General features: G+C 32.4%; 1 protein-coding gene across 2 annotated transcripts; it reads right to left on the bottom strand.

The window, feature by feature from the left end:
* Positions 1-3327: 3327 nt before the first annotated feature.
* EDA3 (DnaJ/Hsp40 cysteine-rich domain superfamily protein) lies at positions 3328-8071 on the bottom strand. Of its 2 annotated transcripts, none has more exons than XM_012237927.4 (6): positions 7942-8071; positions 7542-7639; positions 6020-6185; positions 5357-5449; positions 4002-4132; positions 3328-3864 (listed from the first exon to the last, which is right to left on the bottom strand). In XM_012237927.4, the coding sequence occupies exons 1-5, from the start codon at positions 8015-8017 to the stop codon at positions 4002-4004; spliced, it is 564 nt and encodes a 187-aa protein (XP_012093317.1). In that variant the 5' UTR covers positions 8018-8071; the 3' UTR covers positions 3328-3864. The 2 variants fall into 2 exon arrangements, with proteins under 2 accessions (XP_012093317.1, XP_012093318.1); XM_012237928.4 differs by having other exon boundaries at positions 3328-3861.
* Between the last annotated feature and the right edge of the window lie 7513 nt (positions 8072-15584).

Below are 15584 nucleotides of genomic sequence, written 5' to 3'. Positions count from 1 at the left end.
TGAAATGAAGATCCATGCGCCACACTTAGTGGCATGCGGGTCTTGTCCTAATCAGAAATCCAAAAACAAGTTATTATTTGGTTTGGCTGACCTTAATGGCATGCGCCATTTCTGACGCAATCAGAAGAACGTGATTGATCTCAGGTTTTCCTCACAGCCAATGCTAAGAAGGCGTTTTTAACGCACCAAAGAATGAAAAAGATGAAGAAAAGAGTTAAGGCTCTCAGAGGTTACCTAGTTGTGATTAAAAATCAAAGATTTTTAAGAAAATGGACAAAAAAACCCCCAAAAGCTCTCAAACTTGTTAGATGATCTTAATTCTAAGTTGATAGTAAATGTTTGTGGATCTTTGATCACAAGATTCAGGGAATGTTTTTGATGAAAAATGAACAAACTTTTGATTTCAGGCTAGAACCATAAGGTGTAACCGTAAGATCAAAGTTGAGTTTTCAAAATGGTAGAGTTTCCCTTAAGTGATCAAAAAAACCTCCCTATCTCTTAAACCCTTAGCCTATTTATAGGCAAATAAGGAGATGAGATGGTCTTTTCTAGGGTTTAGTTGGCATGGGCCATTTGTGGGCCTCAGAATCGGTCTAGGCCTGTTTTTACTAAATCAGACCAAGTGACATGCAAAACAAGGCAGTGCACTGAGACACTTCCCAGGTACCCCCAGAAACCCAAAAAAGTAAAAATGATCAAATAGATTACTTTTCTCAAACATGGATCAGTGGCCCAAGAATCAGAATGACCGGACCTCTCGATCTCATTTTATAGCAAAAATGTTATCATCACTAAGTCTTTTATGAGCAAAATTTAGCGTCTACATTAATCATATATTTGTCTGACATTCCATTCATATATTAATAACAATAAATATTTTTTTTAATTGATTTAAATGTGTTTAAATTAATTAAGAAAAATCTTAACTTTACACTTCCAATCGATCGCCGACACTGAAAATTTGATAACCAATGTTCGTATATTGCAGGGGTTTGATTGAGGGATCGAGTTTTACTGCAAACTCAAGAAAATAGTCCATTAGCCATAATTGAAGCATCCAAATCGATCCTTGTGATTGACCGAACGATTCTCGATGATCTTTGGATGGGAAGGAGTAAAATCTCTTATAAAAATGAACAATGACACACTAACCAAAGGCCAGTTCTGGCCCCCTGGCCAAAGTAACTGCTACCTTTAGACAAGACTTCACAACCTTGCTTGAAGAAATACATAGTACAAATCTATACATAAAGTACAGTATAAACGAAATCTATACATAAAGTACAGTATAAACGCTATTATATTCGTCCTCATCGGAAAGAGAAGTGTCCTCTCGGTGAGTTTGTACAAACTTGGTATAACTACAGTCCAACTTGCCAAAATCGAAATGAATATAGCTAGTGTTAACCGAAAGACTAGGGCAAACTATATCTCTACTAACGGAAAGACCAAATAGAAAAACAATGTATAGAAGTGAAGGAGACATAGGGTCGAACTTGAAAGTAAAGCAGTTGGCCGAATGAGACTAGAAGAGAAGCACCAGAAAGAAGAAAGGACTAATGAATGGCATCGATAGGTGACACAACTCAAGAAGTTCATAAATTTCGACCGATTTCCATAAGATGTGGTACATTTGTTCTAAATGGGAGTACTAAAGAAGGAAGTCTGATGAAAGACTCAGCCGGTTCTGGAGTATTTTATTCCAAAAGGACATATTATTGGGAAGGAGCCGAGGAAGAGAAGACTCTAAGGCGAAAAAAGGCAAAATGGGTGATAACAGGTATTCAATCTTCCAGGTCTATATATGTTACGGCATCCACCATTAATGAAGTATTATTAGCTAGCAGCTTAACCAGGCTGGCCCGATTTCTAGGATAGTCAGTTGCCATTTTGAGAAAAAGTAATCGATGATAAATTAGGTTAATACTAAAATGAGGAAAGAAAATGTCATTCTTGTAAATTTATCATTGTTTTACCATAGTTTTAAAATTTAATCTATAAATAATAATAATAATAATAATAATAATAATAATAATAATAATAATAATATTTAATACTATTATTTATTAAAATTAATTTGAAAATATAAAATTATAAGAGCATTAAAAAATTATTTCCAGCAGTCTCTTTCTTTTTCTGCTGGTCAGAGAAAAGTAATAATATTAATTTTTATTATTTGACATAATAATACAAAAGGATGGTATTTTTGAGAAAGGGTCTCTATCTTCTCTCCCATCTCCACTACAAACCCAAGTGTTGTTTCTCGTTATCCATTCATCTGTCTTCTCATCTTTCTTTTCTTTTGATGCATAAACAGTAGATTTCTGAAGTATGCTTGTAATATTTAAATAATTCTTGTCCAAAACTGCTAAAATTTAAATAATTTGCAAAATTTAAATTATTGTTGATCTGAAGAACCTTGGTGGTATTGAATACACCAGATTTCAGGTCTCTTGAATCGGAGATGACCTGGAGGAGGAGGAGGAAGAGGAAGAGGAAGATCGATCATTGGGAAAATTCAACTGAAATGGAGATTAGTAGAGAAGGTGAAGGAGAGACATTAGTGGAAAAGTTGTTCAGTGGCGCACCTCTATGCAAGCGTTCTTTCAATTACACAAAAAATTAAATTTAAAGATGTCATAAGATCATAAGATTTAAAGTAAAGAGTGTTACAAGACTATATAACAAAGGATAACATATAGCTAAGGGGATAAGTTCATATCTTTGTGAACTGATCAACATTTCTAATACAAGTATAACCAATTTCATTGAATTAAAGTGAATTTTCATTTATACTTAACACGAAAGTGTAAATTTACAAAATGGAATTCCATAAATTTTGAAATTCATTAATGCCTAACAAGATATAGATCGTGTTCGACAATATTAGTTGTTTTAATAGTCGACAATATTAGTTGTTTTAATAGCCGTTAGCTGCTAGATATTAACTGTTAATTGTTAGCTGTCCATATAGTTGTTTAGAGTAAAAATATTCGGTGAAAATAATTGTTTGATTAACTGTTAAATTTAAAATGATAAAAAAAAAACATTTAAATATTGAGTTAGAATTTTAAATTGACTATAGAAGCGAATTTAATATAATAAAAAAGGAGATAATTATTATGTGATGTGTTATTAATTTTTTATCAAAAAAATGTCAATCTAAAGTGCATAGTCCAGCTGTATAAAAAGAGATATTGTTGCAATATCATAGCAACTAAGTTTTGAACAGTTTAATTATTTCTTGATATCTAGCTAACTGAGGAAGGGATTCACGCGACAATTGAAATAATAAAAAGAGTTTTAAATTAAGGGCAAGATTGTCAATAAATTTTCAAAAAGTGAAACGATATACGTTAAGCCGCATAACATTTCACTAAACCCTATGTTATCCACTGAAAGCTATTTTATAAAACTACCTCACCAACCGATGCAATACATCAAAATAGTGTTTTGACATAGTCAAAACTCTAAACACTCCTTCAAATGCTCTTGCCAAACAGAGCCATTCATTTCAATACAATGCATGTAGAGAAGTATTGATCCTATCTTTTAGAAGCACAATGTACTTTAATTACAAACTTCGTTAAAATTACATCTTAAAACTATACAATTTCACTCTTACTATGTAAAGACTGATGTAATCCATCAATTAACACTAGAAAGCAACTTATTCAGTCTACATACTTGTTGTGATTCAAATAGGGATGGAAAGAGGTGTTCTTCCATCCTCTGATACAGATGCCCTTGAACGAAGCAGCTTTAGGAAGATCAAAGCCTTGGTCATTTCTTGGGCTATTTGAAAGAAAAAGCTTGCTACATTTGTGCTCATGTACAAAATTCTCTGTTTGGTGGAGTGGCCTGCTACAGTGAAACAATTGTACATCAATATCCCAACTTTCTTTCCATTTTTAGTGGGATGCATTGTTCAACCTTCAAAAAACAGAATTCAAAAGAGCAAAATTGAAACATATGAAGACCAAGGGAGTAAAAGAGCTTACTCAAGATCTAGGCAATATCCGACCATTATACATTTTATCAAGTAATTGTCTTGCGTCAGGCCTCCTTAGAAGACCCTTGTTATTTGGTAAACCAGTTCCTAAACAAACAGGACACACAAGTTTCCCTCGACCTGCTCATCCAAAGAACTAAAAGTCACTTCCCACTGAAATTTGAAATACTACAATAGGATAGTTGAAAGGAAAATTCAAGTAAATAGAATACTCATAAGACGATTACAATGAGGTTAACTCTTAACACATCCAAAGCAGAATGAGAATGAGTTCTGGACTCGATTCTCAAATCCCTTTTCACATTTCAACTTGTTCAAGAGCCCAAGAGTTTCTTAAATAAGGTTTTTATAATTTGCAGGGATCATTTAGCTACTCAAGAAGTTTCACCATCAAATAAAGAGAATGTTGTAATAAAAGTATAAAAAGGAAGCAGTACATGTGGGCATAGTTTGCAATTCAAAGAGATTCAGGCAATGCAATTGATAAGCTGCATATCTCTCTCTCATATAGAACCTTTAAATTTTCAACAGTTAACTGACAGAGCTAGAAAATTATATTTTCAGATATTAGTCAAATGCCAGGAGCATAGGAGCATTCTTCTCTCTCCCTGACTTACTTGTTACCCAAATAATCAATATACAGTATGTTTTCTACCACAAACATTCTTACTTTCGAGTTAACTGCTACCAGCACACTGACGTTTCCTTCAGAACTTCTTAAAACTCAGAAGATTTAAGCGTCCAGAGGATCTATATTCCCAAACACTCAAGGTTATAGGATTAAACAACTCACATAATGGATGCATAATTAAGTTTCTAATTTTAACAATATAAAGCAGTTTATTTTTTCATTTGTTCCAAATTATAAGCCACTTTCCTTTTTGGAAATACAATGGATTTCTCAATTCTCGAATATACTCTGATTTAACATGCTTTATTATCAACAATTTTCCCAGATTCTTTATTGAAAGTGACCTAACTATAATATATGGGTATATTAGGAAAAATGTAGGAAAAGTTTATTGTTCAAACAATATTTATTACATTAATCTGTGTGAAAATAGAAACAAGCCTATCTTAGTGGGATAAAGGAAGTATAATGCAATGACATAAAAATTGCAACATCACACAGGATGACACCTTAGCTGCATAATGTTAAATCGTGAAGTGGCTCCAAGTGTGTTGGATTTCTTTCAATAAATGATCATGCCATTATATTAAAAGCAAAAATAGAAAATTCTTTCCAGCCAAGAGCAATATATTGGCAGACAAGGAAAAAGCATGAATGAGAGTAAGACACAAATATGCATGTGTTCTCTAGTGCTAATACATCAAAATAGGTACCATAACAATTAGGGCATTCTGTGAACTCATAAACATCTTTAGCACGTTTTCTGTTTAGAGCTTTCCATTTTCCTGTACCACCACACATATCACCTATATAAAAAGCAAAATCAACATCATAAAGACCAGTTTAAAGGATAAATAAAGAGAATGAAACTTTTCTTTGTTATTTTCAGTGAATCAGTAGGAAGCTGAAATTGGCATTCATTAAGATGAGTTGAGAGAACGATGATTGGGATTATTTAGAAATATCTAGCATGAACCTCCAAATGCTCTAGTCAAAAGGTTAAGTACATGCAAGCTACAGAAGTGAGAAAAGACAGAAGGTAGACCCAGAATGACTTGAAATATGATTTACCAGAAGGAGACTTACATAAATGTACCTATAAGTTGCACTACATCAAAGGAAAAGGATTCGAATACCTAAATCAACTAGTTTAAGGATTAAGGTTCAGACTTAAGTTAGACAAATAACAAAATTCTAAAGGGGTCATAATGTTTCATTTTGAACGAATTCTGATAGAACTGGTATATTTTCCAATACCCAATGGGAAAATAAAATCCTAACATAATAGAATAGAATACCAGATGCACATTTAACCAACACTGAGATCGTGCTCCTGAAATATAATCTATATGAAAGAAAATCAAAATAATCCTTACAAAGTACAGCTCCACTGCCTAAACAATTCCGGCATACAGCTCTTTCTTTTCCATCTGAAGCAATTGCCTTTGGGATGGAGATGGAGGTTGCAGCATTACTAATCAGCACTAAAGTTGAACATAAGCAAGTAATACACTGGCGCCTTGATGTTGATGCTTGAGATTCCTGTCATGAAAACTCAAAGTTTGATAGGGTAGAATATCAGCCTTAATATTTGACTATAGCAATGCATGTGCTGATGTTTTTTTGCTTCAAACAAAGGCTAGAACCTCTCCCCATATAATCCTTGGAAGGACTTTGTTCTTTTACCATAAAAAAGATAACCCATTGAACAAAAGTTACTTCCATTGTGTTTTTTCCCTTTCTTCTTTTTATTCAGGGCAACTAATAAAATGTTGCAAAAAAATTAACGATTTTGGTCTGCATGTAATTTCTACAAAAGTGTATCATTAAGTTAGGGAATCAAAAAACAGCAGCCTTGTGCAAGAGAATAACATGCTACAATTATATCTTCTTTGTTTCAAGCAATTTTCTAATCTTGAGAATCCAAGGTAAATAGCTTTGTTTGGATAAAGATGTCTCTAATCACCAAGAGGAGACAATGCCTCAAAAATTAAGGGGTCTTGAACAGGTATCAGAAATGTACATCTGCCCCCTACATTCTTGTAAAAGAAACAAAATAGGACGGACTTTATATACCATTCAAATAGTTGGAACTTTTGATCAAAACCATGTGGAAGACTCAGAAAATACCAGTTTGTACTTCCAAAATAGAACTCTTAATCCAACTGGTGCACAAGCATGCTAGTGACTGCAAGAATCCCAGACCAAGAATGAGTTGCATGCTCAAGAACCATTTTAATTCCTTGAAAAGCTAAGGCAGCTACCCCCCTAGTGGCGCATACAAAGTCAAAGAATGCAGATTGTTATGATTTGAATTTTAAACTTGGTTATCATTACCTAAGATTGCACAAAATTTAATCTTCCAACAATGTGTAACAGTGAAAATTAAATAGCATACAGAAAAATGAATTAGCATTAGCACCATCTAACAGCTAATTTAACAATATAGTGTTATGCTTGAATGACTAAACGCATAAAAGGACGAAAAAGGACTAGAGGAGACCCATATCTTCAATATTCTCAATTTCTCCACTTTTCCACTCCTCGAAACAAACTGAGATTAATTCCATTTTTGCATTTTAACATTTTTCCTTTCTCCTAAATGGACTTTCTTTGCTATTACAGCATTCAATAACTTATAAACTAGAGTATGATAAGCATTTCAAAGTTGCCAAACTAGAGCAACAGAAGCACCTTCTCATCTGAAGCAATCTCAGAAACTAAAACAAATTCAATACCTATGCAAAGCAAGAATGGGAGTTGCCATTTAACAAACTAATAAAGCATTTCAAAACAAGGAAATAAATAGCAATTAGGAATACTTGTTTTTCCTTTTAATTATCCTTACCCGTCTGACACAAAATTAAATTAAATAGCCATAAAAGATAAAACCTTCACCTTACTTGACTCCAATGAAGGGTGGGAATCTCCTGAGTTGCAATTCTTATCCTCCAAACTTGATTTCAGTCGAAACCCGACTGACTTGGATTTAAGCACTATAAATTGCAAAAAATAACAATACATAGTAAAACAAAGAGAGGCTTCAAAACCAGAAAAAAGCCCACTAAAAAATTAGAAGCCTATCTGGGTATTCCATACAAATTCAAGAAATGCAAATTATTTTGCTCGTAGTTCAAGATGGACTTAGAACGTTTCATGGTAATCTTCATAAAATTCAAAAAATTTAAATTACTTATGCTCTTAGTTAAAGATGCAAATTCATTGCCTACACTACTACAAAGAAATCATCAAGAAACATTAATTCATATAAAGGTCAAAAGAAAGAGAGAAAGCTCACAGTGAGAAGAAGAGGTTTTAGAAGATAGAGAGAGGCGTTGTGGAATAGCAGAGAGATGAGAACTAGAGGAAGCCATTGTCGTCTTCTCTCTCCGTGAAAATAATCTAGCTCTTGTGGAGGGAGATGTCAGATAATTTTGCCTTTAATATATTATGACTAAATTACTATAATACCCTCTCCTCTTCATATAATTAGCACATTAATTTTTTTTTCTTTTGGTAAATATAGATGGCCGGAATCCGTATGAGGTTTACAAATTTAATACTACCTTGATTCTATTTAGACGAGAAATTCCTTTTTGGATATTATAGAGAATTTTATCTGATTTGAGTTCATATAATATGATTGAAGTACATAAGAAAGCTTATTAAACATATGGAGATATAACCATAGCTAGTCCAAATTACTTTTTGTGTTGTTTTTAATTTCAGATCTAAATGTGAGGGAATTTCTAAGCAGGAACAGATAAGAAATGGTAAACTCATTTAATGCATTTAAAATACCAAAGACAATATCTTAGAACGCAAAGTCTATCACATTATTAAAATGTGCACAACTTCTTAAAATGTGGATGAATTTAAGTGGAAAAAAATTTTCATACGACTACATATTTTGGGAACCATTTTTGAAAAAAGATATCCACATGTTAATAACTTCTCATCCATTCATTAGTACACCACTCGTAAAACTATAAACAAACAAAAGTAATTAAGCACAAAGGCGAAGAAAGAACATTGAACATACATTACTACTGAACCACAAACGCAAAACTAACTGTGGACATGTATTATTGACAACCATATGCATAAACTCATGAACTGGGACATTAATAATGAAATTGTGAGCATATAATCTAGAGCTATGACATTAATTATATTTGCAAGAAGATGTTGTATTGTTGTTGCTGCTTCTTTTATAATGTTAATGTTTACCTCGATCATAGTAGGCAATCTACCATTCCTAATTAAGCTGTTCTTAGACATATATTTGATTTTATAGTTGTAGTCACCTTGACACCTTAGGATCTCCACCATACAAGTATGAAAAGTTAGAAAAATCTTATTCATTTCAAGTGAAGGGAAAATATCGTAAGCCTTTATAACTGCACATATTCATTGGTCAATAGTTGTAGGAGCCTTTTTGTGTTTTATTAAGTCAATAACTTGAAAAAAACCAACGTCCATAACATTTAAACCAAGGCTATTTGGTGATTAGCAAGGTAAATTTATGTTTAAACCAAATTCAAATGTTAAATCTGAAAATTCAACACCTACTACATCTATATGTGGCTTGGCATTATCTTATTAGATTAAAATGGGCTTATTTTCACCTGTGGCTCCTCAACTTATGGGCCCTCATTTTACGTTCTCATTTTTATTTTGTCTCTTAAAACTCCCCCATCTTACATATTTGTAACATAAAACCAACTATGCCCATAAAAATTGTTGGACAAATGACTTGCCAAGCCAAAGTTAATATAAAATTAGTTTTTCTTACCATCTCAGTAATAAAGAGTATTTTCTCTCTCCTCATCCAAATAATTAACACTATAAAGAAAACATCAAATTGCGACTGATTTTAGCAACCGTCACCTTTGCCACTCCTTTTACGACCACTTTCATACCCTTTTGTGACAAATTATAGTGCTTAAATAATGACAAGATTTGCGATGTCTTTGCGATGAATCTGTGACCGACTAGCGACCACTTTTGCAACCAACATACTGTCTATCTCAAATTTTTGCTGGGTAAATTAGTGGAAACAGTTTGCAACAGATCGGCGACGGAATAGGGACCGTTAAGAAATCTATAGGGTTGCGAAAGGATTATATCGGTCTCAAAATTCATCGCTTCAGCGAGCAACACGTGTATTTATTTGTTTAACAGTTTATGATGAATTTACGACGAACTATGTAAATTTGTGATCGATTTTTTTTGACACGTCAAGTAATATTGCGACCGATTGGCGAGGTATTAGGGCGGTCGCATTTTTTAAGAGTTGAAAAACCCCAGTCTCCTTCCTGTGTGACAACAGTTGCAGTTTCTTCCTCTCTAAAAAATCTACGCCCCTCTTCCTGCTCCTCGCCATCCGTCGCTGTCCACCAACCGTCGAGGTGGTTTTCAGCGGGATTCCCCTCGCCGCTAGTGGTTCCGTCGGGCCCTCTCTCCTTATTGCGCGACTACAGTCCAGGTTCCTTTTTTTTCGTTTTTATTTTTTTTTATTCTGTTGTCATTCTTTTTTAATAGAAATGGAATGTTTTGCCTTCTATTTCATTTATTTGATGATTTAATCGTTTGTTTTGTGTTTAATGTTGTCTATTTCATTTGTTAAGTGAAATAAGATATGTTTGGTTTGCTAATTCAAAGTTTGGTTTGTTAGTAATGATTAAGATTTTCTAGAAATACTGATAATGAGATTATTTGCATATAATTATCGTATATTAAGAATGATTTGTTAATTTTTCTGCTGTTAAAGTTACTCAAAGTTTGATTTTCAAAAATAGGATTCCAAATTAAAATTTGATATTGTAAATGAGGTTAAGCAAAACACATTAACAGGTTTAATGTGAAAGGAATCTGCTTTTTGTACAAAATGTAAAAGCAAAACACATTAACAGGTTTAATTTGTTCTTTTTTTTTCCATGAGATATTTATACAAATCTATCTAGAAATAAGCTTGTAAAAGCAACAACACAAATTACATAGGGGATTAAACACAAGGTTTAATATTTTGTATTTTGTATAGGGTTGATTTTTTTTTTTTTTAGTATTTTGTGATTTTATATAGGGCTGGATTTTTCTTTTTGAGAAGGATATAGGGCTCACCTGGATAGCTTAAACATGTTAGTGTTTTAGTCATATTGCTAGACTTTGAATTTGCTAGTTTAATTTGCAAACTTGTTTATTATCCCTAAACTTGATTACAGGTAGTTTATTTTGTGATTCTATGATAATTTGTTATAGTTTAGTATTGTTATATTTTAATTAGTTTTTAGTTTGTGGTTAATATTATTTGTATTGAATTTTAATAGATCTTTGATTGTCAAAATGTTTAATTAGAATTGAGATGTTTGTTTGAATTTCAATTCTTTTGTTCTATTTTAATATTACTTATACAATGTGATTGGGCTTGATTGGGATGTTGAGTTTGTATGAAATGGAGGCCTAGTAGTGGCCATAAGTTGGAGTTTCAAGGTGTTTCGAATATAGAAGTGTTTTTTTTTTTTCATTTAGTTTCGACATTTTTATGGGGAAATGCTGCCGAAATTCATTAACAAATTAAACTTAGATTTTCATTACAACCTTCATTGCGAAAGTTCAAAACCTTGCGAATGAATATAACATTAGAAACACAAAACTTAGTTGCACGTTCAATGTCTTTCTCATTTGTATTAAAGAGAAGACACTGAATTGTCCAAATTGGACAGTCTAAGAATGTCTATCAGTAGAAAAAGCACGAAAAAATAAGCTTTTGCTTATGCGCTTTTCTAGAATTTATGTTGTATCTCCTCCTGTGTTCTCTGGATGCATATATAGTGGGTTCAATTGATCTTCATTACTTATTCAGAGAACTATGGGAAGATGCTGCTAAACTATGGGTTCAATCGATCGATTTGTGACAACTATTGTTCTTTTAATAACACACGTTGCGACAGAATAGCGACCGAAATTCAAAATAGGCGACAGAAAATTACAATCGATTTGTGACCTCCCATTTCCATTTACGACCGCGGATTGGGCGGGAACTTTTTGCAACCGATTTGCGACAGCCACTATATGACAAATTGGTTACCAAATTGCGATGGATTTTCTGTCATTTTTTGACCGACTGGGTGGTTGCAATTTTGCGACTGACATTTTTTTCTGTCGCAAAAGTATTTGCAATGAGTGCTTTACTGACAAATTTGGTTCTGTCACTAATCGATTGCAACAGGGAATTTGTAATCAATTTTCATCAATTTGCGACCGATTTGGCGGCCGCAATTCACCAAATTTTTTTTAGTGTAATTTCTCTGTCCTATTTCTTTCTCCTACCCATTCCTTCTTAACTCTAAATCAAAATCTCGTTTCTGCTGCCAAAGAAAAAGCACTCTCTTCATCGTTGGTATAGAAGCTTCAATCAAACTTGTTTTCGCCTTTGCATCCATATCTTATTTCAAAATTAATAATCTAGAATCTAGAATCTTGTCTTTATAAGCAAATGGATAGCTTTAGATTGGCACAATAAGAAATTTCATAAAATGTGCTTTCATTATGCATCTCCACAATATTGAAAACTAATCCATTTGCTTTCCTACTAAGCTGGAATCGCTTTTTTAAATTGAAAATCAAACTGTTGCAATAATTCTACCATGCTTGATCTTCATCCCAGATACAAATCTCAACCTTTTTTATGGCTTTGTTGAGACAATCAACCATTTTTGAACAGCAAGTTTGCTTTCATCCCTTTTCCTTATAGTTTGAACAACAAACATTTGCTTATCTTCTCTTTTAGAAATGGGTTTCTTTGATTAAATTGTGAAATCAAAAACCACCATAACTACCAATAGCTGAGATCAAAAGAAAATGGGAAAATTATACATGTCCCTATATTATGCCAAAATTAGCTATTTTATCCTCTTTTTTTTTTTTAAAAAAAAATACACTACTTTGTCCCTATATTATGATTTCGTCCAACTATTACATCATTCCGTCAATATTCAATTTTTGCCATTAAATTTAAAGGAAAAGATTGAAATATCCTTATCTACTTTTTCCTTCTTGTTTGTTCTCTCCCTTTCTCTCTCCTTCCCCCTCTATCATTACCAATGGGGTTTTGTTTGGGTTTCCAACGAGGTATAACTCTATGAATTTATAATTTGTGGTGGGGGTGATAGGATAATAGTGTTGTTATTTTGTAGATCTTGACTTTAGATTTGTGCTTTTTAGGGATTTCTTTTGATATTACTATAATTCATTTTTATCTGAATTCTAAGGTTATAGAATTTCATCTTCTTGGAAGATTTCAACTAGACTCTTCTTCTAGATTTTGGTTTTATTTGTTCATCATTGTTTGGATGCTTGAAAAAATTGTTTTAGATTGCGTAGAGAGTTGCTACCCATTATTGGTAGAAGTTTATGTAATTCTTAAAACAAGGGTTGCATGCTTGTTGTGTGCACTTAAGGTGTTCGTTGAATACTTGTATATTTTTAGTAATTTTCCCAAATTCCTCCATTCCTATTGTTTTGTTTTGGCAAGATGGACATCAATCACCCGATTGGTGGAAAATGCAAAAATTAATAAGGAGTTAAGGGTATTTATGTCATTTTATGAGCCTTTTAACGAAAAAAATCAAAAATATTAATGGAAGAACAAAATAGTTGGATAGAATCAAATTATAAGGACAAAGTATTATATTTTAAAAAATGTGAGGATAGAATAGTTAATTTTGGCATAATATAGGGACACATTTATAACTTTTCCAAAGAAAATTGCAAGAGTTTTAATTAAATCTCCCTTAGATTTCGCTTTTGATTAATTGGATTATTAGGAGAGAAAATTATGTATTTAAAGAAGAAGAATTAGAAGTATTAGAAAAAAAAGCGGTGGTACAACACTATGTTAGAGGTTAGATGAATGACTCAGACACAATTTGAAAGGGTCGGATTACGTGTTTAGGTAAGCAGACATAAATCAAATCTAACATTATTGCTGAGGTAGCTAAAAAATTAATTTTTTATTAACTCCAGCTTGCCATGGCATCCATCCGACAACTTGTTTCAGCCATAGTCAATTTTATGTTACAAATATATAAGATGAGGTAGTTTTAAAAGACAAAATAAAGATGAGGGACTGTAATATGAGACTATACATTTTGCGGGACCGCAGATAAAAATAAGTCGATTAAAATGGTGTTTGAACCCATTTGTGGCTATTTTTCTTTGATTGTAGGCAACATCCTGCAAACTAAGATGTATCTGGTTACATCTTTGGTGATTGACATGATTGACTTTGTTTTCATTGTTCCTGCTACCTAGTTTTTGTTATTCCTTCTAACTAGCTCTTTGTTAATAAAAAGCCAAATTTCAATTTTACCATCAAAAATGATTTTCCATTTGTGTCAGACCTAGATCTAGTAGTTACTGCTAGAAATATAATTTTAGGAATGAAGTGTTTACTTTTGTATTGCGCAAAGACTCATCTTCATCATTTGCAAGATAAAACTTTGTGTTTCTTTGCATATGTAAAATCATTTTTCATCAATGTGAATAACATTTTCCATGTTGAGGAATGAAATTTTTTAATGTTAATTATACCTGCATCAAGCACTGAAAGGCAAAATTGAACTCTAATGTTCTCATTCTCAAGTTTTAGAAGAGGGTTGATTACATTAGATTGTGCTATGATATTGCCTCTTTTTATGAGTCTGTGCATGCGAGACAATGAATGGCTTAGTTCATGAGAAAGAAAATGAATGGTGGTTCTTCTTTTTAGAGGGATTTGTTTTATCGTTTCATGAGGGATTCCAACTCGTTTCTTGCCTCTATACTAATGATGTTTCACTCCAACAATATCTTTGACTTATCCTTAGTGTTGCACCAAATTTTATAGGTTGACTTCACAAAAATAGAAAATATGTTTGCAACTTATTCAATACTGCGAGCATATTCCATATCCTTTTCCATGTCAGCAAGCAGTATTTTACAAAGGGACTTTTTTACTTCCTGAGAAATGTTTTTTCGTTTGTTTCCTCTTCTTGTCATTTGTGGCTATTTGATGGTTGTATGATCTGACTATCTATAATATCGTGTTCTTTCTCAATAGGAGTAGAATTAAGATTTATGAATAAGTTTTTGAATATAGGCACATCTTCTTCAATTGCATGCGAGTTTGCTAGGACCAAGCTAAAAATCAAACTGAATTAGTGGGTTCATATTGAATCTTTGAATGGATTCATTTCAATTGTGAAATATCTTCCATTTATATAAGACAAGTTTGTAGAATTTGAAGAGACTCTTTATTCTTTAAAAAACAAAAATTGGCTCCAAATGCGTAAACATTGTGCCCAAATTTTCACTTGCAACTTCAAATTAGTTTTGAAGCGAAATTTAATTTTTGAAATTTTCAATTTTTAATGCAAAATTTTGTTTTCAATCAGTTTGAACTTTCCATTTTCAGCTTTTCTCTGCTTAATTACAGCCTAAAATACTAAATGAACCTTTAGTCCCTCATTAAATGCACCAAAATGCAATCTCCTTCATATGTGACCTTGCATAGAAAGTTGGAAGGAAGTTAATGCTGATTTGGGACAAATAGGGAAAAAAATGACACAAAACTATAGTTAAATTAATTTCTTAATGTATGTAAAAAGTTAGCTTTTCTCTATCTAAATAGAACCAAGGAGGTAATTATTTTGTCCCTAAAGTTTTATAAAATTAATTAATTCGTTCTTGTATTTTTGACTATTAGGTATCTAGTGTTAGGCTTTTATTGCATTTTATTGGATAGTTTTTCTTTCCCAAATTAGATGTTTTTTCTGTTAAATAAAGGTAAAAAAAGTAAGAGAAAGGGGGAAAGAGTTATTTTAAAATGACAAATTGTACTCTAAAGCTTCTTTTTTCTTATCCATCTTCCTCTTCTTCATCAGCTTTCTCCGCTTATTA

The sequence above is a fragment of the Jatropha curcas genome, chromosome 7 (assembly GCF_041381405.1).
Source record: "Jatropha curcas cultivar XTBG-Jc1 chromosome 7, XTBG_Jcur_1.0, whole genome shotgun sequence".
Taxonomy (NCBI): Eukaryota; Viridiplantae; Streptophyta; class Magnoliopsida; order Malpighiales; family Euphorbiaceae; genus Jatropha; species Jatropha curcas.
The sequence above is the reverse complement of the archived record's forward strand: the minus strand, read 5'-3'. Positions and strand labels throughout refer to the sequence as shown.